At 46.2% G+C, this 25,507-nt stretch overlaps 1 protein-coding gene across 1 annotated transcript; it reads left to right on the top strand.

Moving 5' to 3' along the window:
• Positions 1-24,351, top strand: LOC149333246 (toll-like receptor 2). The gene is made up of 6 exons (XM_089556016.1): positions 1-1,165; positions 4,352-5,219; positions 8,202-8,764; positions 10,276-10,414; positions 10,501-10,825; positions 24,087-24,351. Exons 1-6 carry the CDS (start codon positions 455-457, stop codon positions 24,349-24,351), a joined length of 2,871 nt encoding a protein of 956 aa, XP_089412142.1. The 5' UTR covers positions 1-454.
• Positions 24,352-25,507: the final 1,156 nt, after the last annotated feature.

The following is a 25,507-nucleotide window of genomic DNA, read 5'->3' on the forward strand; positions in this document are numbered from 1 at the left end:
TTCGGGTGGCATATTACGGGGTAAAATGCCCGTTTATTGTGCGCGGAGTGCTAGCCGAGAAGGCTGTCGGCGCCTGCAGGGTATGTGAAGAGACGATAAGTCACGTCTTCGTTACGTTCCTTCCCGGCATGAACCATTCTGAGGTGACTTGCATTGCTTCTTTCGCAAGAACAATAATAGTACAGGCTGTGAGGACACTCGTCACCACGGTTTACCGGTCGTCATGTGAATACCATTGTTCACAGGGTGCAGCGTTCGTTGAATCTATTGCTAGAAGTAGACCAGGTGGCATACTTATCAACGCCGCGACTGCGGCCTGCACTGTGCTTTCCTCAGTCTCCGTCGATGTGCGCCTTCTTTGAGCATCGGCCTTGGGTGGGGCCAGTACATTAACAGAGGAAAAAAAGAAGGAAGTAATGCATGCGAAATTCCTTGGAAACTTTCTTTGCTCAAAATGCGTGCTTTCTGTTTCAACACACTTGCCTGCATCTTGGCGACTTCGTGCACTCTCGTGTTTGCATCTCGGTGGAGGTTAAAAAACACTACTACTTGTCCGGCGCTTCAGCGATGCACCTGCGTCGTCTCAAAGACCGGAGCCGTCGCGTCGTGCAGTCATGTTACCAACCCTCAGGAAATTGGCACAGATATGGGCGCATTGCAGGGTCTCGCTTTCAGAACACTCACGTTCCTGAATGTCTCACTGACCGAGCTGCCGGATAATTTTCTATACAATCGCACGATAAATGAACTCGATATCTTTAATTGCCCCGTGCGCGACATCAGAGAAAGTGCTGCAGGTTCTGCAAAAAAAGTTTCCAGCATACATTTGAAGAAAACTATGCTAAACTCTCTACCAAGCGGTTTAAGCGCCGCGAAGGGCTTGCGATGCATCATTGCGACGATGAACGCCTTCAAGATTCTTCAAGGGCCACTGGTATTACCTGAACTACGCAAGCTCGACCTACGATACAACAGCATTGAAGAGGTGGGCGAAGGATATCTGACGGGAATGCCCAAGCTGGAGCACCTGGTATTGTCGCACAACAGGATCCAGCACCTACCGCCAATTCTTTTTAAGAAAACAATAAATCTGAGAGAAGTGCATATAGGAAAAAACTGTATCAAGGAACTGAACGGCCTCTTTGACGGTTTGAGCTCCTTGCAGGTAAGCATCTATTTTGGACTTTTCTCTGACTTGCAGTTGCATCTAAAAGGCGAACATCTTCTAGACTGCCGATGTGACGTACCTTCGATCTTAGTGCGAAGGCAAAGGAGATTGAAGTGAGCACCTTCCTGTTTGCTTCTCCTTTTAGAATTCTTTCCGGGAGCAAGATCAAATTGGATTAGTATAGCGGAGCGATTTGTTTTTTGCACACCGCAGAAACGGAAATGGCAATGACTTAAGAGTAACTTTGCTGCTCCGAAATGATGAGGGGTACTTAGTGGCTCATGTAGTGTTTTTACGCTTCAAGTTCCACTGAGTGCATTTTTGCGAATGATTACCGATAAAACTGAGTGAGCAGCGCACCAATTTGATGCAATACCTGGCTCACTGGAACCGATGTTGATGCTTTAGAAACCTCTAAACGGGGTTGCTATGGCACATACTAAAAGCAGTGCCCCCTACAATTTCGGACCTTGTCCGCAAAGTTGCAGGGAAACGTTAAACTTGGTTTCAAAGTGAGGTAAAAAGAAATTCCAGAGTATGTTAATCATTAAATCCCGTACGATTAGGCAGCAATTTAGTGAGCGCGAATTTATTTTAATTTTTTTGGAGATTTGCCTTCCATGGACGTTGTGTTTCTTCCCGCCGTTTTAAGCTTTTTGTTGACCACAAATGACATAAACATGCTTGGAATTTGTCCGAAAACTGCTGCTTTAATTCTTTATTAAAAATACGTGTTACATGCGTTTTTCCCAAGGTGTCAATAGCAGGCATACATTCTACGTTTGCTGATGTTGTTACGCCGTTAATGGTATTTTTAGGCGTCCGGTACGAGAGCTGAACCCCCTAAGAACTTCTAAACCAAACCTCTTTGCCAGGATAAAAAAAAAATTCTTAATGCAAGAAAATCCATCTTCAGAGCACCGGACGCGTAATTCGGAGGTCGTGGGTTCGGATCCCACCGGAGGCATGTGGTTGTTTTTTCTTCTGCTTTTCTATCAATTAGCTTTAAGCGATAACATATTCAATAATATTCTAAATTGATCAACACCAAAAAATAAAAATATTGATTAAAAAAAATCCCCTGTGCCCCTTGGTTTCTGTGGCTGTTGGCTTCTGTCATATTTATAACGAGCCCTTCCTTCCCCTTTCCTTCTTTGCTTAATTGCTTAGCGAGGGCCTCAGTTCTGGCAGCCTTGACTCCATAGGAAGCATAAGAGGGTTCTCACGCAGCTTCCACCCACTCAGTTCGATGACGTTCTACGTCACATCTGCGGTAACTCAGGACGTTCTACGTCCGCCGCTTATGAACGTGGGTGGCGCTGATGAACACTCTCAAGGTTAGGTTACTTGTAAACATAGATACCCGCGAAAGCAGAAGGTTTGACAGCCGTCGCCGTAGCTCAGAGGTAGAGCACCGGACGCGTAATTCGGAGGTCGTGGGTTCGGATCCCACCGGAGGCATGTGGTTGTTTTTTCTTCTGCTTTTCTAATCAATTAGCTTTAAGCGATAACATATTCAGTAATATTCAAAATTGATCAACACCAAAAAATAAAAATATTGATTAAAAAAAAATCCCCTGTGCCCCTTGGTTTCTGTGGCTGTTGGCTTCTGTCATATTTATAACGAGCCCCTCATTCCCCTTTCCTTGTTTGCTTAAATCTTCAAGAAAAGTTTCTCCTGATGCCTAAAGATAAACAAAAAAGCAGGCGCAGGCTTTTTCGAAAGGAACATGTGAAATGCAAAATGCAAAAAAAAAGGATAATTGAGCAAGCTTAAGTTATGCGCAGCAGCTGCGCAACTCACTCAGAGCAACGTAACCCCTTATTCGTGTTAGGTAACGGTGAGTTACATATCGTGAGGCATTAGTGTCTTCATCGATGACCATCAAGATCAAAGCACTCCACGGCAGCGGAAGGGGCCGTGCATTCGAAACTACAGGCTATTGCTTCGTGTAGGAAAGGTTTAGCTTCCGATGCAGCCTTTCATCTAAATAATGGGTTGTATGGCACCTTCAGCACTTTTAAACACATGATCAACACGCGCACTGAACGGGGTAAAGTGAAAATTGCGAACGCATCACAATGCTCACAACCCTGACACACGTCAAAACATAAACAGGCGCCAAAGACTTCGAATACAAAGCTTTGGCGATCCTGGATATATCGCGTAGCCTACAACATTTTTTGTTTCAGAAGGTTAGCTGCAGCACATTTGACAGGTTTCGTTATGACTTTTGACAATAGCCCGAGTATAAGGACATTGACATTGTGAGAAGGGAGGCAGGATTCCTCTAACAGGATATACAGGCCACGTGCCGGTTCGAAAAAAGCTATTTTGCGCAGAGGCAGCGGCGCCCATCAGTGGCTTCACAAAAAGACGTTTATGGCAAAGCCAACGTTACAGCTTGGAGCACTAAGCGTACTTCCCTCCCCAAAGCATAGGGACAATTCGTAGCAACTACAAAGCGTTGTAGCGGAGCATGATTACGGAAAGTACGCTGTGCCGCAATATATTCTGCCTTGAAAGTTGGTCGCCATGATGCCCACGGAGGCCACATAGAATCATTCGTATTGAGCAGCCTGAGGTTTTCGGTAATTTCCACGCCCAGCGCTGTTTATATTTGGCCTCCACTTTTCGGCATACTGTTCATGCGATGCCAAGGACATGCCGGCACTCCTCAAGCTGACGGCGGGTGTATTACCGAAGCTCACCTGATGCAGTCGGAGGATCTACTTCGGTCGATGTGGTCACGCCCAATATTTACGCTCACTTTGTGCGTCATCATAGTGTCCTTATGTATCACCGCATGGAAGTTTGGAACACAGGTGATGAGCTCCTATTAGCAAGAAGGGGCAGATCTCCTTGTAGGTGAATTCTACCTGTGCCAGAAAACAGCTCCTGGTATGACGACTTCCACAACTTCACGGCTCTGACAAAGATCACACCGTGTGCGTATTTGTCACGATGGCTATCGTGACAAAGTAAGTACTGCTTTTAAACTGTGACTGCCGCCTCACTTTAGCCGCCACATCGCCGCATCTCTTATTTAAGGTGACAGATTTAGTGAAGACAAACCATAGCCAAGTCACTAGAGATTGTGTTCCCTCTCAGGTGTCTTCAGCATAGAGCCACTTCATTTGTTGTTAAATGTAACCGCTATACCTTATCCTCTTTCGTTTCAGACACTTTTCCTGAGGAGCAACATGATAACGGATATCGAGAAACTTGTGTCATCTAGGATGCCCGATCTGAAGTACCTCAACCTGGAGGAAAACAGCATAGGTGTCGTGCCTGTGTTCGCCTCGTCAAATCGGAATACTCAAGTTCTCGTTTTAAGCCGTAACACAATAACTAACGTACAACCTGGAGCTTTCAAAGCGCTTGATCGAATGATTCGAGTCGACTTATCTCGGAACAACATAAGTGACCTAAACGAGACTGTGTTTGCTACTGGTTCAAGATTAGAACACGTTAACTTGGCGCAGAACAGGTTAAGCAGTGTGATGGGGACATTTAAAAACACACGCCGGCTAAGAAAGCTAAACCTATCATCAAATCGCATCACTTCTATCGCCGATTCCTTTTCTGGTCTCAGGTCTTTGATGCAGCTGTTCCTAAGAGATAACCTTATTTCTCACGTTCCAGACCACACATTCAAAGAGAACACTGCGTTGTTGGAGATCGATTTGAGCCGAAACAATATACAATGGCTTGGAAGAGATGCTTTCAAAGGACTTGTGACTTTGACTAAACTTCTGCTGCAAAGGAACCAGCTTCTTTCACTTAATGCATCGTTAAGAAACCTTCCAAGCTTAGAGCACTTTGACGCAACCATGAATTCAGTACAAAATTTGGCAAACGGAGAGTTTGGAAAAAATGGATACCTAAATTCTATCCTGCTGTCCTGGAACCACATCAGAAGCGTAGAAGGTGCCTTCACAGGGACTGTGCGCCTTCGAACCCTGAAACTTTCGGGCAACCGGGTTGGGCTCCTCCGCCGAAGTGACTTCCCTCGCCGCATGGAGGTGACGCCGAACATTGTCCTCCATAGTAAGTTTTTTTTTTCAGCATGAAGAGCAAATAATTGATTTTATGGAACAGTTATTATTTTATGCAACAGTGGAACTATTTGTTGAGCTAGGCGGCACTAGACATAAGCAATACTTCAGCCCAGGTTTAATGCGTAGTTAAGCACATCTGCCTCGACATCAGCGGTAAAGCCAACTTTGCAGACGACAGTAAAGTGACCAATTCTTAGCTGCGCGAGTGCTGCTTCAGCTGTAGAAAATGTGAATTGTTTTTAGATATATTTCTGAGAAAGGAAACCTTTTTAAGTACAATGTGTAGTTACTTAAAGTGGTTCTTGCTGCATTATAATCTTTATAATTCAATCATTAGTAATTTAGTTCCTTTTTTATAATATTTCATTGCCGAATGCAAAACGTGCGTATGAACTGCAATATGCTTGCGTTATTTTCGTGGCGCCAAAGCCCGATAACACTTATCAGATTGTTAGATTTACCACACAAATACGTTAGGAAGACTGGGTATTTGTTGATAGCTGCTGTAATTTTAAAGAACTGAAAACAATTTCGAAGCTTGGAAACGCATGCTCGCCGCTATCAAATGTATGGTTGTGGTTCAATTGAGAAGCTTGCGTAGTGGGCATTTAAACTCCGTTTGTTTGAGAGCTAGTTGGTTCGTGTTTGGAAGACGGAATGCTTTTTAACGCAACACATAAAGAGGACCGGACCGGCGTCGTCCCCTTTATGAGCGGCACTAGAAGGTATTGCTTAGTGCTCGCTTCAGCAGGTTTTTTTCAACTAAAGCACTGAATATAAGGAGACAAAGATAGCGATAAATAAGTGCATGCTACTAAGAGCTTCAACTTAAGTTCAGTATTTAAGTATCTGCACGCTCGGAAGGGGAGTTGTCATAAACAGTGGTTTTTATTACCTCTATAGCATTATCCAATTTTTATTATATCAACTCATTACTATTATTATACAGCTATATTTATTATCTAAAAAAAGAAACAGGTGAACAGGATGTTCTACAATCGCTTATCAGAGCGTTTATAATTCCTTACGTCTTCCATGACTGCATGCTTTGCATGTTGACTGCATGCTTTGCAACAACCCATAATAAAATGTAAGCAGGAAACTAGGTAACAATTTGATCCTTGAAGAGATATGTGTTTGTGACTTTTTCATTAAATGTGAAAGTGTGAAATGTGACAAAAAAACGACTACGGCCGAACAGGCGAGTTGGGGCCCCTGCTCTCCTCTGGTCGTGACGTCCCGCTGTCACGTGGTCGTTCGCCGCAGCTGCGCCGTAGCGAAGGAACGACCTCCACCGACGGCAGAAAAGTGGTAGCAGTATTGCTTTCGCAATAAAAAAAGCATTCCCTTTGGGGCAATGCACGTGCTTTACTTTTTTTGCTGAGAATAGCCGTTGAAGACTAAACTGTCGAATCCGGGTAGGAATGTTGGGCGCAGTTCGTGGCAACACGTCATTGTTGGCGAACAGTCTGGGGGTGACTTTTTGCATTTCCTGTTTCGAGCTCTGCACTGCTCAATCTCAGCTCTTCCATATCTGTAAGAAAACAAAATTACGAACGCAGCAAAATTGTTTGTATATAGAGAAATACTTATGGTTTATTATGGTTTAACGTCCCAAAGCGGCTAAGTCTACGGGGGCGCCGTAGTGAAAAGCTCCGGAAATTTTGACTTCTTTGGGTTCTTTAACATGCACTGACATCGCTTACTACACGGTCCTGTAGCATTTCGCCTCCATCTAAATGCCACTGCAGCGGCGGGGATCGAACGCGCGCCTTGATGGTGAGGAGTCGAGCGCCATAAAACCACTGAAGTATCAGAGCGGCTAAAACATGCTTGTACTTGACGCGTGGGTAATATTTTCGGCTCCTTGTAATAAGAAATTCTCTTTCGTATATTTTACTTTTATGTTTTCGGCCCTGCCAGAATATGAGATGCGGCTGCAAGTTTGAGCTGTCGATAGCACAACAAACCTATTCGACCTTAGTAAGCGACCCCGGAAGAAAAACAGGAAAATATAAATCTGTGTTTCGCAACGTCGATAAATTCACAAGCTCTACACGCCTCATTATCCACAACGCAATTATGTTTTCGACTTAGAACAGTACTCCCACAACCATTGACTAATCTCTCCAGCAAAAATGCCCGTGTTCGGGACACAGTAAATGTAATCTGTTCTTAAGATATATAATTTCAGTTCAGTGACGTCTGCGTGGATGTAAAAAACGATTTAGAAGGGAGTTACTAGGCATTCGAGAACCCTCCATGTAAGCATACTACCTCTTGCTGCTTAGAGCGTTTTCTGTAGCTAATTGAAAAGGTAGTGGACCGCGATGTATTTCCGCAAAAAATACCCAAACAGCATTCAATGTTCAAGCAACGCGAGGCATTTTACTGCTTTTTAACAGCTGAAACAGGAGATCCACTGGCATTTCGCATGCAAATACAAATTGAGCTAGGACTGCTTTTCAGGGTCGCAACTGTATGATTTAAATAAAGTCGAAATACTTCAAAGATTCACGTTTTCACAACGAGGTCAACTTATCTCATAATGTATTTATACCCAATGCACCTGACGAAAGCGTTCTTCCTCCTCTCAGGAAATCTTTTAGTTGCACCAGTGACCTCCTACGCACTACCGGAGGCTTGTTTCACATAAAGTTGCTCGCATTCACGTTGTTCAGTCGAAGCTAGAAAATACATCTGTCCCCGGAAGGACGGTGCAACTTTATCGTGGTCATATTTAATCGAGCAAGTCACTAGGAGCGCCATCCTTCGTTCCCGATCTTTCTGGAGGCTGTAGCTGTATTTCAATTCGAATGTAACGGGAAACAGGTAATCGCGCCGTTGATGTTCAAGGTCTTAAGTCAGGGTCAGGGTTTTTCTATTGTTTCGAACCTAGAGAAACCAATCTGAGGTGTGGATAGTACATGCGTAAAGTTTCAACCGGCTTGTTTTTTTTTCTCGATTTTAGACAACCCCTTGATGTGCGACTGCAACTTAGCGTGGCTTGTGCGTCGTGACGGTGCAGTTCGATTGGTATGGACTGCGTCGTGTGAACACCCACCCTGGCTCAAAGGAATCTCGTTGTTGAAGTTAAGAGAGAAGGACTTGGCTGCGCGGCCAGACGACTGTCAGGCTGACTGCCGCTGTGAGTGCCGACAAGGACACGCCCGAGGCATCCTGGTTAACTGCTCTTCGAAGGCATTAACTCAGTTCCCCAAAATATTACCAGAAGGCACGACAGAGTTGGACCTGAGCGACAACCAACTTGAACAACTCCACCACACTCTCAAGAGACGTGTTCCTCATCTCCAAGTCCTGTCAGTTAAAAACAATTGGCTTTCAAGTCTGAACATATCCGTTATTCCGGACACAGTTGAGACTCTCGACCTTCGCGAAAACAGGCTGATGAAGCTTCCTGACGTCCTCGTGGAAGAACGCAACCTGACTTCCCTGTGGCTCTCTGGAAATCCATATCATTGCGACTGCGTCGATTACCCGTTTAGACAGTGGATCGAAAAACGCATCAACGTGGTAAGGCCCTTAATGAGATCGTCTAGTCGAAAATTTTGTCTGTAACGTCTGCGTGCTATCCAACTGTCTTATCTTTGCTGCCTGACAGCCATTATGCAGTTAAGGTTTTCATTAGTTTATTTTTATGTGCACATTACAGGCCATAGTTAGGTACAGGCAGGAAGAGAACAACACACAAAAACACGCCAAGAAAATCGTGTTTTACAAATGTTAACAAATACAAAAAAGCGGAGTTTATATGGTTCTGATTGTTCGGTTAGCAGATCATGATCATGTATTCTGACCAAGAAAAAAGTATTTGGTACATATTGGACCTTGCAAGGCGCAGTGTGTTAACAAATCTGGGGGATAATTTTGTGCATTTCTTGCTAGTAGATGTGAGCAAAGCAGACATTTGGGCTAGTTGGTGTGAATTCAAGGTGGAAAAAACAGCGCAAACTAAGACAAAAAACACAGAAAAGAGGGGAGACAAATAGCGCTTGTAGTGTCTCCCCTCTTTTCTGTGTTTTTTGTCTTAGTTTGCGCAGTAGAGGTGAATTGTATGTGGAAAGGCCATATGAGTTGATTCTCAACAAAAAAAGGCGCCTATAAAACAGTTCTACTGCCAACAGAAGTGGTTCAGTACTGATACCCTTCATTAATCCTCTCGCATATTTAGATGGCACGAGCGCAGGATATGTTTGGAAAAAGCAGCGCACCCCTAAGACACGGGCTGAGCAAGATAGGACGACACAGCGCTGAGCAAACAAGTCTTTATGTAGGACAAGAAAGCCGTCCTCTGTGTCCATTAATTATGTCACTTTATTTCGAAAAAGGCGTGATCTCTCGCTATAATTTGCATAAAAAGAAGACGGCTTTTCGGTCCTACCCAAAGGCTTGTCTGACCAGCACTGTGTCGTCCTGGGTTGCTCAGTCCTTGTCTTAAGGGTGCGCTGTTATTTTTTTTTTCTTAAATGTGAGCTACCAACTAGTCCGTTCGACCCCCCCCCCCCTTGCTGTGGATATGTTAACCTGATTGAAGTTATTCGCATCTTATCTAACTTCTTTACCTTTGATTTGGTTCACGGGTATCATATTATGCACATATGTTCGAACTCAGGTCCAGCCACAGATTATAGCTGAAAAACTTCATCTTTAGCGAGAACAGTTTGAAACTTAAGACTAAGCAAACGCATCAAGCTGACTGTAGGAAAACATGATATCTATACAGTAATCCTGGACAGGTTGTTAATAGGCAACACTCATAAAGATTTGGCTCCCTCCTTTATGCAACGATAGTTTTCCCTGCTCGCATACTCGTACGTAAATAACTGGATAACTGAATAGAGTTATACGCAGAAACAACATATCATTTTTCAATTCAGCATCATGTTCAGTATTGTGCATAATGCTAAGGAAATAGTGAAGGCCAATCTGATCATTCACAACAGTATTATCTCGAGATAAATTATTTCTTGATGTTAATGAACATGCTCTTAATTTTTTGACGATATTTTTTTTTCTTGTAACAGGTTCGAGACGCTGGACTTATAATATGCACAGAAAGTCCGAACACGCTAGTGTCTCGCAAGAATTTCGCAGGTTTAGGGCAGAAACAACTTTGCCCGGCAGCATTTCCTGGATACGTGAAGTACCTGTTGTATACCATGGGTGAGCTTTCAGCGCATTCTCTCTTTGCAGACAGGGCTAGACATAGGCAGGCGTTCATATCTTGCACCCTTTGCTGCCTTTTACAGGAGTACTGCTGGTCTTCCTTACGTTCTCAGCGGCGTACTTCAAATTCGAGCGGCAGCTGAAGGCGTGGATGCACGCGCAGGGTGTTTGTGGCTGGCTGCAGTGCGCGGCGGTAGAGGGAGCGGACGCAGAGAAGCTCTTTGACGTGTTCCTCTCATTCAGCAGCAAGGATGCTGGTTGGGTGCACGACGAGCTGCTCACAAGACTGGAAGCTCTCGGGTTCTCGTGCTGTACCTACGAGCGCAACTTCAAAGGCGGATTCCTGCTGCAGGACATTATCCGCGACGCGGTCGCCTGTTCCAGATGGACATTGCTCCTAATCACGAAGTGAGATCAATGGTTCTTTTATTTGTTCACTAAATCTGTCGACAAGGTTAGGTATAGCCCCGAGTTTGTCCCCTGTTCAAAGGTTCTCAGGTCTTGACTGAAAAAATGCAAAGCAAACACTTCGTACACTAAGGTCCAAAATCACCGATGATGACTGGCTTTGGGTCGTTTCCTTGGAGATTTACTGGCAATCTTTTAAGCTAATCAGAATATCAGTTAAGTTTACTGCATGCGTATTTAAGCCATCCATGGCGTCATAATCAGAAATTCAGTGTTCCTTTGAAATTACCTTGACGTATATGTAAAAACTTGGTAAACGGCATCGCTCAATAGGCCTTCTTTAACAAGCCATAAATTTTAACCTGTAGAAAAATAATAACGCTTAATAGAATTTAACTTGTTCGGTATAAATCTTATCGCAATGGCAATCGAAGTTCTGCTTTCGATTTGGGTAAATCTTGCTACAGCAGTCGCGTATAGGGGCCGAGGCGATAACAAGGTGTGTGACACCCTCTGTGGCTGATATCTTTTTGTATTTATCGCTGAGGTAAAATAATTTTAGTGTGCGGAAACACCACACGCGGTTAGGTCTCACGGAGTTGTTGCAATAGCTGAGCGGAACGTTTCCCATCCTTACCGGGCCACACTTTAAGAAAAGCAGAACTGGCCGCCCATCTGTATGCCTTTTTTTCGGATTATCTGCGGCAAACTCAATTCACGTGAACAGTAGTGGCATACTCTAAAATGGTCATTTTGAAGAACGCTCACCTCAACTATGCTATCGTTTTCAAAGAGCAGCTACCGCTAGAGGTTTAATTTTAGTGCTATTCAAAGAACATGGTACACAACTGTGGCCGAAGGCCTTACTTAAATTCAGTCACAAAGAGAGCTCACATAAGAGAAGTTTATTTGGACTCTCGATCAAAAAGGGTTCGTGCAGCCACGTTCCTGGCGCGGTGACAAGTAAATAAATGTAAGTTGTGTGAATTTCTGTTACTGTTCAACGAATTACCTTCGAGCTCCGATTTGTTGTTACCATCGAAGAACTTGCAAATTATGCCTCAGAGTGGCTATGCAGCACGGTTTAAAATGTTAGCCATGGTACTGAGGTATAGAGTACTTTCGCTCTGTAGGCAGTTCTCAATAGAAACAACGAATATTAAATAGTGCGTGAGTTAGATTTATCTGTGCGTCCTATTAGAGAACGTCATCCGATTGTGTGCTTCGTGAGTGCGAATGCAATGGCAATTCCGAGTCCTCTCTCTTCTGACGTATAATATCCTCCTTTCTTTGCTGGTATCGAAAAATTGGAATAACAGAGCTGCTGTGCAACACAAAGACTCAGAAGAAAATAGGACGCACTTCCGGTGAATTCCTGGCGCCCGCATACGAAAAAAAACGAAGGCTTTGATTGAGCCAGATCTTGCGCTGCCGTTGGTGTGCACTCGCAAAGCGTATTCTGGGGAGATCGAGGTCACTGTCTGATATTCATGACTGTTACACAAGGCATAAATAACATTTTCCTGTGTTGTAAATTGTAAGTTGAATGTGAACAACAGTACTGCTTCCATCCAGCTGCATCATTCCGTACCCTTCAAGGCAAGTAATAGCGTTTTCGTCGTGTCTGTACCTTGGCAACAATTGAAATTACAGTACCGTACGCATAAAATTTTACTACTCATTGGAGTTCATAATTGTGAAGGCGTAGTACAAACAAAATTAAGCATGCACGTTCGGCCTAGTTACTAAAACAATACAATAGAATTAGAGACAAAACTGAGAACAATGAATGCAGTGATCAACGAGATACAAAATTGCCCTCAACAGGCAACTCTCTTCAATATAAAATCTCTCTACCCCTTGCTCGCGGCTGTTTCTTCGGGGGTGCGGTCACAATTCAGAGCGTTCTCGTTCACTCGGTGGCTGCCTGGCACTCATAATTTGCTTTTTATTTAGTGCTACTCGTCTTGGAAGCTCCGCCGCCGTGGTGGCTCAGCAGTTATGGTGCTCGGCTGCTGACCCAAAAGACGCGGGTTCGATCCCGGCCGCGGCGGCTAGAATTTCTTTGGAGGAGAAATTCTAGAGGCCCGTGTGCTGTGCGATGTCAGTGCACGTTAAAGAACCCCAGGTGGTCGAAATTTCCGGAGCCCTCCACTACGGCGTCTCTCATAGCCTCAGTCGCTTTGGGACGTTAAACCCCATAAACCAACCAACCAACCAACCATCTTGGAAGCTCCGAGGTCATTCTGGCTGCTTCTCTCGGCGAGGCGAGCATTGTCGTCGCTCCTTTTGCTTCCCAAGCAGAACACATGTAGGGCCCTAGTGTGTTGCACATGAGCAGATGGGGCTGGGGCAATCGCTAGTTCATTGACGTCGCCCCCTGTGCGTAATAAGTAGGCCAACTCTAATTGAGCTTGCCCCTGTATATTTTTTTTTATTCGTGAAGTCTGCCTTGAGGCATAAGTTGAGAAAAGGGGGAGTGGAATGTAGGTTACAGAAAGTTAAAAGAAGGAGTGTAGACCAGTTTCGGCGAGGTACTCGCATAGGCTGCTGGTGAAGTGATTGTCCATAGTCCACTTCACATAGTCCCCGTCGCGGTTCCACCACAGGCCGACCTCCCTGAGGAGCCGTTTTCTAATAGGGGCCATCGCTGGGCAAGTCCACAACAGGTGCCGCACATCACAAATGTCCGGTGCAGCGCCGCAGTGAGGGCACCTGTCAGTTGCTGGCAGATATTTATCACCCCACCGATAACGGACAGATGGGGTCAGGGCCGCCCCTGATTGAATCCGGCGCACTGATACCTCCTCCTGCCGAGTTAGACTACGGGGGAGAGGGTGCGAACACGGAGGAATTAGAGCACGTGTTCGCTGGCGCAAAGCTTGTGAATCGGAGACATAGGACAGGAACGGATCTGGGGGAAGACGGGAAGGTGGCGGGTCGTCTGATGTGTCAATGTGAGTCATAGCATCTGCTTGAATGTTATGTGGATCGTGAGCATGACCGCGAATGCAGTGTATGCGTACAGGACATGGGTATTTTGCGCAGAGTAGGTGAATTGATTGTGTAATCTGGAGTGTGCGTCGAACAGCCTTAAGCTGTTTAAGAGCGGCGAGGGAGTCTGTATAAATATGAACTGCGTTGAATGTGGGAACGAGCGGAAGGGAAGCAATGGCATTGTAAATGGCTTGAAGTTCCAATGCCAGGGGGGTACATGTATCTGCGGTGTACTTCGCACGAGAGTTGAGATGCGGATGGGAGGGACTATATACAGCAGTAACTCCCCGCTCTGCAGTATGTGATGCATCGGTGTACAATATGCACCCTTCAGGCAGATGCGCGGCTGATACCGACGGGGAAACAGTGGGGCGATTGTCTGTGAGCTGACAATACGACCACGGAGGGAGCGTCTTTAAACGATGAAGCTGTAGAGACTGTTTGCGAGCTCTGTTTGCCACCCGCTGGTCGATGAGTTCACTGAGAGTACTAATTTGGGCGAACTCCTGAAGCACGGGTATGGGTGTCAAACGAGGAAAAAATGTTATTGCGCGCATAGCCTCACGATTGATAGCTTCAAGGGAGTCGCACTGTCTGCGGGTGAGACGTTGAAATTGTGCCTGATATATTATCCGTGGCTGAAGGATAGAGCACACAAGCTGGCGGGCAGTATGAGCACGTGCGGCACCAGATCGCATAGCTATGCGACGAATCAGACCTATAGTAGCGTGAGCTGATTTACGTGTGGCTGTCAGCCAAGGGGTGCCAGTCCCAGAGGTATGAAGGAGGAGGCCAAGAATACGAACAGTTTCTACCTGAGGAATCGGAGAACTATCTACTGTAAAGTTTAAAGGGACTGCTTTCTGTAAGCCGGCTTTGTTTCCAATGCGAATGAAACATGACTTAGTAGGCGAGAGGGTTAGACCCAGAGGTGGGAGGCGAGATCTAATTGGTTCCCATATGGGTGCGGTTACAGGGGCTTGTTGGTGGCTCATCTTGAAAGAACCCCACTCGACATCCATATGAGTGTGCCAGGGCTACTTGATGTTACATTTATACATCTAGCCCACATCGGTCCCTTGTCGGCTACTGGAGGGCAGATGAAACTTCCATATGGGTGCTATTGCTCGAAAAAATTGCGTTGGCTTAGCTCGGCTAGGCCAGGATATACATAGCGAAAGGTATGCTAGGCGCCGAGCATGCTGTACTTGGCTCCTAACAGCCATGGCAACCGGTTGGTATGGTTGCCGTGGTTACAAATACAGTCATGGCAACCGGTTTCTATCATTACGGTACATTCGCAGTGCTCGTCTGCGACGACCACCCGAAATGCGCCTCTGACTACCCAAGTGTAGCTTTCGCTACAAAGCCTCTGCAAGCTCCAATCGGGCGGCCCACACAAAACCGCTGTAGGCCCCACAAAGGCCGTGGTGAGGCTAAGAAACGGGTGCGCCCAGGTGCTGCCCACATCGGTTCCTCGTAGGTACACAAGGACATATTCAACGTCAATGTGGGCTTATGCTGTAGAAACCTCTGCTGGCCTAAATGGGGCTGCCCATACGAAACTGCTGTACGTCCCACGTGGCCCGTGGTGGGGCTGGAAAAAGTTCGCACCCACATGCTCCCAACATTTCCCCTGAAGGGTACCTGAGGGTAGGTGGAACATACATGTGGGCTCTTTGTGGGAAAAACTTTGTTAAGCCTAATTGGGGCGGCACACGCAATTGTTTTTGTGTTGCATCGGGCCGATGCAACACAAAAGCAACCGCTGTGGGAGACAAAACGCTGCAAGCGCAAATAAAGGATCCGGTTCATCGCCTGCTTCGTTCACCTGTTTCATGAATTGCTCGCAGGTACATAGGCTACAGCGGTGCTTAACCCACCGACGTGACTCCATCGTGTTATGGATGCATTGTTTGAATTCACAAATTTGTAGTATGCGCACTCCTGCTTCTTCTTATAGATAATTTGTGATATAATTCTCAGCAGCTTTACTCGACAACTTCAAATTACTTCGGTTTGGTTTGATTTAGTTTGGTTTATGGGGTTTAACGTCCCAAAGTGACTCAGGCTATCAGAGACGCCGTAGTAAAGGGCTCCGGAAATTTCGACCACGTGGGGTTCTTTAACGTGCACTGACATCGCACAGTACACGGGCGTCTAGAATTTCTCCTCCAAAGAAATTCAACCGCCGCGGCCGGGATCGAACCCGCGTCTTTCGGGTCAGCAGCCGAGCACCATAACCACTGAGCCACCGCGACGGCACTTTACTTCGGGCACTCGTACTCAACAAAGAGCAAAATAATCAGACTATGCAGAGGAATGGCTCTGCCATATGGAATGTCTGAGACTCTCCAAGCGTCATTATTGCAGTCCTCTGCACTTTCCTTTTCGTGCTTCATGCATTGAGTCGCAACAACAACATTCTAGTTCGGAACACGAACAGCACCCAACAATAAGATGCGCTGCCTGTACAAAGAGCAACACGGGCTCACTGTGATCTCCTTACAAAGCCCGTTTGCCCCCTTGTTTACGAAGAGAATTACAGTACGTGTGTTAAGTCAGGATTACACTATGAAAATTAGTGCATGACGTTATGCCTCGAGGGTAAAATGTGGACGTTTGAGTTAGGTCTGCCCTTAAAGAATCCACATCAAATCACTATGGGAACCATGTAGGCTGGACCCAATTGGGCTTGCCCCTTTAGAACACGTATCGGTTCCATAACATTTTCGGAGGGGTTAACTGAGATGCAAACCTAACGTTCACCCTCAGGGACAATCCGCATCTCGACAATATAGGACCGATGGTTGTGCTCGGAGGGCTACTGACATCAAGAAATGCAGGCCGGATGCGGGCCGCACCACGAGGACTACGTGCATCGATCTCGAATGGGACCTATCGGGGTCTATGTGGGCAGCTGAATGGGTACCGACTGGGGCCCGCATTGCAAACCCCACATTGGTCTCTCTGTAAAACAGCGCGCTAACACGGGACGAAGAAAGAAGACACGCACAAGCACAGCGCTGAACTTACAACTGCATGGTTTATTGCATTGCTCGCAATAAATACCAGAAACGAACCAACTCTACCAACTGGCCTGGCAATTATCCTTAACCCACATTGGTACCACCGGGGCTCATATGGGCTACTCACGTTAGATCTCCAGGGGGATTCACTTTATAGCGCACTTTGTGCTACATGGGTCGTTTTTGATCGCTGGTAAGCAATTATCCTTATTTGTCGTTTCGCTCTCTGGGTTTTTACCCGTAGATGGGGTGAGGGAACAAACGCGCGTTGATGACATCCTAGTTGAAATCGAGAGGAAGAAATGGCCTTGGGCATGGCATGTTTGCGAAGGTAGGATAACCGCTGGTCCTTAAGGGTAACGGAGTGGATTCCAAGAGAAGGCAAACGTACCAGGGGACGGCAGAAAGTTAGGTGGCCGGATGAGATTAAGTAGTTTGCGGGATACGGTGGCCGCAACTGGCAAAGGACAGGGCTAATTGGAGAGACATGGGAGAGGTCTTTGCCTTGCAGTGGGTGTAGTCGGGCTGATAATGATGATGATGATGATGATCTTGGGTTGTTTTTAGTTCTCCCTTGAGCGCTTGCTGCGATTTCTCCCAGCGATTCTTGGTCGATGACGCAATCCCTTGCAGAAACTACGCCGCATTGAAGGCACGCGCGTCGTTCTGTAAAAGCTGTATTCAGCGACGAACATCAAATTTGAAATTTCTATGCACAATGCACAATAAATGAATATGGTGCTTTCAAATGTTTTGATGCTTGAATATCCTTTCAATTTTCGGATTTTCTTTGCGCATTCCCAGCTTGCATTTACGTTCAAAAACCCAGAGAGCGCAACGACAAATAAGAATAATTGCTTACCAGCGATCATTTCAGCGTTTAAGTTGTGCGGTCACTGCAAAGCCTGTTGTCGCTTCGCTTCGCTGGCACTGTCGAAGGAGCCTCCAGATAGGCGACACTAACGACGGTTGCAACGAAATGCTGGCTACCGTCTGTATGATGAGCGGTAAACGTTCGCACGCTGCAGTGTCAAAGCGCAGAGCAAGGCCCCTCAGTGAAGTGAAGCGCTGAAGGAACGCGCGAGACAATCTACATTTTACAGTACAATAAAAGGCACACGCTATCGTTTCACCTGCGATCTCGAAACGGGACAGAACATGCGCTCTCAATAAAGTGCGAGAAACAACAAGACGGCACTATGTGCGAATGGAGAAAAGGAAAAAAGGAAATACAGCGCCAATGCACCTAAAAGTTTAGGGGCCACTAATTGAGGAGCAATGCCTCTTACCCCTACCGGCGAAGTGGCGCAACGACTAAGTGATGCGCCACTGTAACAGCTGGTAGTTTTTAAAATACAGCCACTGATGTGGCTTGGAAAACCAAGATTTCTCTTCCTGGGCATTGCGGGATCTAAGAACTCTCGCAACCTTCATTTTTGCATAGATACGCGGAGACTTTTGGGAAGCTGCCTATTTTGCACGTAGGCCTGCTCTTGTCTGATTCGTTTTCTTTTTAGCTGTTTCCAGCAAAACGAAAATTCTCCGACTGGCGTCTCGCTCCTTTCTCAAACAAATGAAGAGGGGAAGGGGAAGTGGGGGGGGGGGGTGAGACGGTGAGGGGGGTGCTGGCTGGTGGCAGGTGCATAGAAGCAATTCTCCTTAAGGAATACCTGGAGGAGGCTTCTCACAGACGCCGACGACCCCGCAGAGTTTTCGCATTCCTTGCCCTCCTGGCGCTGTCCCATTTAAAGCTGCCATGTTTTGTGACGCTTTCCTTTCCCTAATCGGGGGCATCACCGGCGTGAAGAGGTGGCCAAAGTGCCCTTCGTCGAACGCACATGCTTTCAGCGTGACGTACAGTCTTTGTCAAAGGTTTACAGCCTAAGGGGTCTACTTCTGAGCCCTGCAGCCCCTCAGAAGCTCCTTGTTGGCAACGGACCGTGTAACGACGGCCCCATTGCGTGAACAGGTACCAATGAAGGGGGGGAGGGGTAAGATATCAGGAGCGTAGGGGCACTCTTTACCAGTTTTGTCCGGCTGGGGGATGGTTGTCTGCCGATATATACAATACAAGAATTACACGCCCCTCAACCCCCCCACCCACCGCTTATTTGGCACCTGCCTACCAAGGGCCCTGACCCCTCTCCTTTATTACTCCACTGACTACAGTACGCAGCATCATACCTGAAATGGAGCCCTACAAACTACTACTACTTTCTTGAAAAGAGTACTTTTCTGCACATGCAAACGCGGTTGAGATCAGTCTTTTATTAAGGTTAACGTTCCTGCTATTAAACAGGCCAGTTACCGCTGTCAACGAAAATACTCTGCGAGAAATATTTTGCTCTTAGGCAGCTTTTCCATAAAAATATGGTTAAAAGGAGTCCGCATGAGTTTCCGGTCTAAAAAAAATTTGTCATGAAATCAATACTTGCGTTCAAGTTAAAGGTAATTTAGGCGTGAGGTGATGTCCACGTCCAAGTATCAAGGAAAATGAGAGTACGGCGAAATGAATGGCAGTAAGGAAAGGCTTTCCATACGGCCCCTTCTCTGTTCGCTTAAGTTATGACAGCTGCTTAAATTTCTAGCGCGCAAAAGATTTGCGCGCCGGTTTCAGAAGAGGTACGAATATATTGCGAGATAAAATAGGTTGGGCTATCAGCACTGACCCCTACCGTGCCTTCGTCGCTTCGCCAACAGCACGTTCGCAGTAAGATTGATTCTTGCCTTGCAAAGCTCATGCTGCCTACGCAACAATAATAAAGCGAAAATCTTTCGTAGTGAAGGTAGCGCTAGCGAAAATTGTAGAAAGTGAAAGTAGCGCTATTAGGAAGACCACAGGGCGAGCGGACAACACAACAAAGAACACTACCTCAGCTCTGAGAATCTTTCACAGCTCTTACCTTACTTCAGGAAAGCTTGAGTGACCCAAAAAGTGCGTTCAGGTCTTTCGAAATCCAGCCTTTCCTTAAACACACGGCTGGGTGTCTAGACCCGCATATGGCATACACAATGTGACCGAGAAGAACCTTCTTCTATGTCGCATTGTGGATGCCACTAGGCTGGATCGGCCCAGTCAAGCCTTCCTGGGGCCACGTTCAGGGGCTGTCCAAGACTCTCAGAGCTAAGGTAGCGCTCTTTTGAGTTGTGTTGTCCTCTCATCATGTGGTCCTAATAGGGCTTCCTTCACTTTCTAAGAACGAGCAACCCAGTTATATAGCGCCAAGTTCTACTGAAATAAAGCTAAAAGACGACGTTTGCATAAGGAGTATGCACTCGTACGCTCCCTTGCGTCACGGGTTCCTTACTATGCTACTGCGCCAGAAACATGCCATACGCTGGTCCCGCCACTTAATTGCATTTTGTCGGATCAGAGCTCCCTATCAGCCCCCAATTATACATTCCCAGCTCAACTAAATTGGTTTGTTTCCTAAGTTTTCACACGATACACGGATCGATTATTTTGCAAGACATTATGGTATTCTTTCTTAACTAGCTCTAGCCTAAACTGAAAAAAAGTCATGTATGAGATAGGAGCCAGTGCAAGACATTTATGAGGCTATTTACTTCCCATTATAAAGAAGCCTATTGTGACGTAAGAAGTCTTCGAACTCTGTTCGTAACAACTTTCCTTTTAACACACAGTCTTGAGCAGTGATGGCAAGAGCAGCAGTGATTTGATCTACATCATTAACGAAAAACAGCAAAAACGAATGAAAAAAAATTGACAGAATTTCAAAACTGAAATATAGTAAATGTGCCGAAAAAAAGGAATTTTGGAGAGGAGTTTAAGCCCGGCAGTTGTTTGGTTATCGAATGGAGCGTCACAGCCTCCACTAATAGCAAAAAACTATAAATTATGCTCCTCAGACTAACATACTCTTCACATCTGCAAAGCAATACATTGTCTTGAACAATATCGTCGCGCGGGTGATTAAAATTAGAAATTTGTAAGTTCAGGAACTAGCCGGTCCATGGCTTTTCAAAATTCTGTACGATATTGGCGTTTGATTCCAAATCACAGCACAAATTTGTCATGCCTAATGAGCCTATTTTGGTTCATAATTCTGCTGTTTTTTCTTCTGAAGCTTTTGACAGCTCCTTACCATTTATTTTGTGCCACCCCTATACGAAGAGGGTATGTTTTTCCCTGCAAAAGTAGAGGCTCTCATTAGGAGCATTCAGCCTTCTACGATCGACAAGTCCCATGCCGGAACGCCAGGTAGCATAATTTTGAACTTTCATATCTACAGCGCTAAAGACGACAGAGAAGGAACACACACAAGCCACGCAACAGAGCGCTGCTGACAACTGAATTTTTGTTGGACGGCCAGCAAGCTCGTATACTTACTGGCGACGAGAAAGGAAAGAACAGACAAAAACATGCCCGGAAGCAACTAGTGCCGGTGAAATGCGCGTGTGAAATGTCGCAATCATAATACTTCGTTTCTCTTTGCGACAATGCTATTGAAGGCGCGCTTATACAAACATCATGCAATCCTGCTGTAATATGTGCCTCCATTATTTCTCTTGTCATTGCGTCACAAATTTTCCCTATCACGCTGATTCCCCTTTAAAGCGGTTCGCAGGCTTCGCTATCACTTTCTTCCGTTCCTTGCGTTTGCAGTCGCTGCAATGTTGGACTACGAGGCCTGAAGTGACCACACGTGCGACGTTGTCAATTGTGCTCTTTTAACATTTTGTTGAGACAGTGATACGTCTGTCTAACATACTTCTTCCCACAAGAGGTGGGCAGAGAATCGACGACTCCTTCTTGACAGGTAACAATGCTTTCACCGTGCCTAACTGGACGCCAAAACTGTTCAAAATTTCTGCCATTTACCTTCTTGCACATGCCAGACAGTTTCTTTAGCGCTGAAAACACGATATAAACTCCTGCACGGTTTCCAATCCTTATTAGGTTGTGCGATACCTGATTGAGGTACGGCACGACAACAACCTTTCTGTTCTCTTTTAGCCTAATGCAGTCGCTTGTGTTCAGAGCTTTTAAGCTTTTATCAACTTCACTGCCACTCAAGCGAGAACATCGGGTGGGTAGCCTGCCTTCGTTAGGCGGTCGGCTTGTATTCGGAAGCTTCGCATCATGCCATGTTCACAAGACTTTTTTAAAACATTATCAAAAACAGTCTGAACAATCGCTTGTTTTACGAGTTTGGAATAAGGTGGTGAGTATGGAAGGATGGGCTTTGAGCTCGGGGCTCGTAGGACCAACACACGTGGGAAGGAGTGAAGTGCAAGGATATATCCAAGAACCTATATGAAATCTTGAACTTGTGTTTCATGAGTTAAAGAGAATGGCTCTAGATACTCAGAGTTAACTGCGTCAAAATTTCAAAACAGGTCCTCGAATTCGAGGTTGTCACACAGTAAAAATACAAAGTAATCATCTACAAATCTGAAAATACGGCACATGCGGAAACCTTCTACGCGATCTTGCAACCTTTTGTCACGCAAAGCGAAGAACATATCGCTGAGTACGGGGGCTATGCCTGACCCAATACATATGCCATCTTTCTGAATGCACACATACCCATTCCAATGTACGGAAGTCCAGCCTAGATAAAACGATAATAGTTTGTGGAAAGCACTGGCAGAAATTCCGCTCTTGTTCTGAAATGGCTCAACACCATGTTTTTCTGTGTGATAATTGACTGCTGACGAGATTTCGGCTTTCGGAATTGTGAGGTATAAGTTCTTAACGTCAACTGAGAAACCTTGAAGCAAACTATTGTGATCACTTCTTAGGAACTGGATTACCTCATAAAAGCTTTTTATTCTGAAATGGTCGTCAACAGCCATAGCACTGAGTTGCACGTACCTTGCTACATGCTTCTCCCAAGTCCCTGTTTCTGACACTATTGCGCGAAGTGGCCAGTCAGGTTCATGGGCTGCACTTGTTATCGTTTTCAATCATGCTCGACAACTTCTTCAAATTCAACTTTTTAGTCAGCCACTTCGCCTGACCGCTAATTTTCGAGGTTCGAACATCGGCAGGCTTGTCAAACACAGCAGGTACGCTATCAGATGCCTTCGACATATGCTGGTCTCTGCTTGAAACAACAAAGCCCCCATCTTTATCGGCAGAAAGAATTGACAGCGAGTGTTTTTTTAGCCAAGTGACAATCTTAAACAAAGGGAGTTTTTTCCCTGCCAGCCTCTATTTAGCTAAAATGTATACACCTTCAGGGATGCAACGGTCGACTTCGGTCATTTCCGCACGCCGAGAAACTTGTCTAATCATGCTCAATAGTTCAGGTCTAGATGTTTTCGGCTCGACCGCGAACTTGGGCCCCCGGCTGAGGCCCTGCCTAATGTTGTGTGGAAGGGAGACACATTCCATGATTTGATGTGGATATGTTGTGCAGTCCCTGGAGTCTCCTAAGAAAGTAGAACACGAAGTGCTGGGAGCGTCTGCTGCAAAGTAATTCGGTAGTGCTGTGAATACACCATGATAACTGGTTCCACTGGATCTTCGAATGATCAGGTCCCGCATCGAAATGTACCAGAACCTTCAGGTGTTCCCTGCACGCTCGCACTTGCTGCAGCCATTCTGACCGTAGAAGCTTGCAGAGTATTCTTCCATGGCTTGCTGAGAGTTGAACACCGCCAATTAGGCCGGAAAGGTCGAGTGAAAGGGTGCTCTTTTGAACACAATAGCCATGTGAACGAGCTCTGCATGTCGCCGCAGCGACTACTGGTACCACTAGAAAAGAATCAAGCGCACATGCAAAGAGAGGGGCGCTACAAGCCCTTTGTGCTAAAAATGAAGTTACACAATACAATATGCTGAGCGATTTGTTTTTTAACTTCTATACCTATAGCGCAAAACGCCAGACAGAAGGAAGACACGCAAGTCACACAACCGTCCTTTTTTTCTCGTATTTAGCGCTGCAGATATAGAAGTTAAAAACAAACTCGCCCAGCATATTGCGTAATTTTTTATGTCTGTCCATTGTGAACGACTTATATCAAGGTGTGGTCGGCCTCAAGGGTCGCTTCCTCAGCCATTGTCGACGGCCAATGACTTCTTCGCCCACTTTTGGATGTCTGTTTCAAAGCGCCATAACGGGAAAAAAAGCCGAGTGGCATAGTTTCAGACAAAGGAACGATCATCACTAGTGCCCAAAGGCGCTGGACACATAGTTATGTCTGGTTTATGGTGGCTGAGCAGACAAATTCTCTACTAATTTTGAAGTGCATTCTCAATGCCGCAGGAACTTCGTGGCGAGCGAATGGTGCCGCTGGGAGTTCCGGCTGGCGCATCAGAAAGCCCTGGAGGACAACGTCAACAGACTGATCATGGTTCTCGTCGACGATGTGGCCCCTGGTGCTCTGGACGAAGACCTGCGGTTGTATGTGCAAGCTGCAAATCACTTCCGCTGGGGAGAACGCAATTTCTGGGAGAGGCTGCAGCGCTCGCTGCTCAAGAAGGACTCCAAGAGGAAACTAATTGTCGAGCAGCCAAGCACCAGCATATAAACCGGCACCAGCTGCGGTTAAATCTAGAAAACCACAGAGCAGAGGGCAATCCTTGCATGCCTGCAAAAAACATATTCCCAGCATTGAACTGCGTATCCACTATTTATCTATTACTACTCTTTGTATTACTTATATTAGACGTTAGGAGAGAGAGAAAATAAACTTTATTTGATTCTTTGGAGAGGGAGGCGCTCTTCTGATGCAGGTAGGCTACTGTCGCTTGGTCACCTTGATCTCTCGACCCTGAGCGACCTGGTCAGCTCTGTCTCTGCGCAACTTTTGTTTCAAAATGTGCAAGCTGCAAAGCGCTGCCACCGGCTGCATCCTCGGTGGGAACTTAGGTCACCAAGTAGCCGTAGTTGTTTACTTGTGTGGTGTAAGCCAAATGTGATCTAAAATCGTACACAAATGACATTAGACGGACACCACCTTAGAAAAATGCATGCCCCTGAAATAAATACTCTGCGCATCGCTTGGGCGGTAACGGGTGTAGTCTGAAACGAAATTAACGATGGGCCTCGTATCACAACAAATAAAAAAGAAATTACAGGTTATTGATGCGGCTGGGAGTGCGCTATAATTATTGTCCGCCGCGGACGGCGCAGCCGCTGCCGCTGACCGGTGCAGTCCGCCCGAGCGGTAACGGAAACCAGTGCATCACTCACCGAGCGACACGCCGTACACTGCTCCACTCCGCCGGTGTAACATACCAATCACAGTTTGACAGACCGTACCTCTCTCCACTCTCCCTCAAACCCCACGCGACGCTTCCCATCTCATTCCTATCCCACATCCCTCTCTCTCTCTCCTGTTCCTTAGTGCGGAGAAGGAAATTTTTTATTGCTAAAGCAACGCTACGTGAGTCGCCGAGCCATTTCGCGAAGCTGCGGCAATGTCATACTGCGCATGCGCGAGGAGCAGTGACGTCACACGGCGCACAGCTGGCGCGCCGCCTCCGTCCCTGGGCGGTTGACTCAGAGGTGCCGCCGCCACGTTCGCCAGTTGCGCGTGCGCAGTAGCGGCGCAAAGCTAGCCTGCCGGGGCCGCGCCGCTGTCGGGCGCTCTCCATCTCCTCTCTATCTGTCCTCGTTGCTTCCGCAATCCTCCAGTTGTAACCGGAGCTTAACCAATGCCAATTTTTTTCCACACTTTAACA

The sequence above is a fragment of the Amblyomma mixtum genome, chromosome 8 (genome assembly GCF_055824585.1).
Source record: "Amblyomma mixtum isolate Tamu chromosome 8, ASM5582458v1, whole genome shotgun sequence".
Lineage (NCBI taxonomy): Eukaryota > Metazoa > Arthropoda > Arachnida > Ixodida > Ixodidae > Amblyomma > Amblyomma mixtum.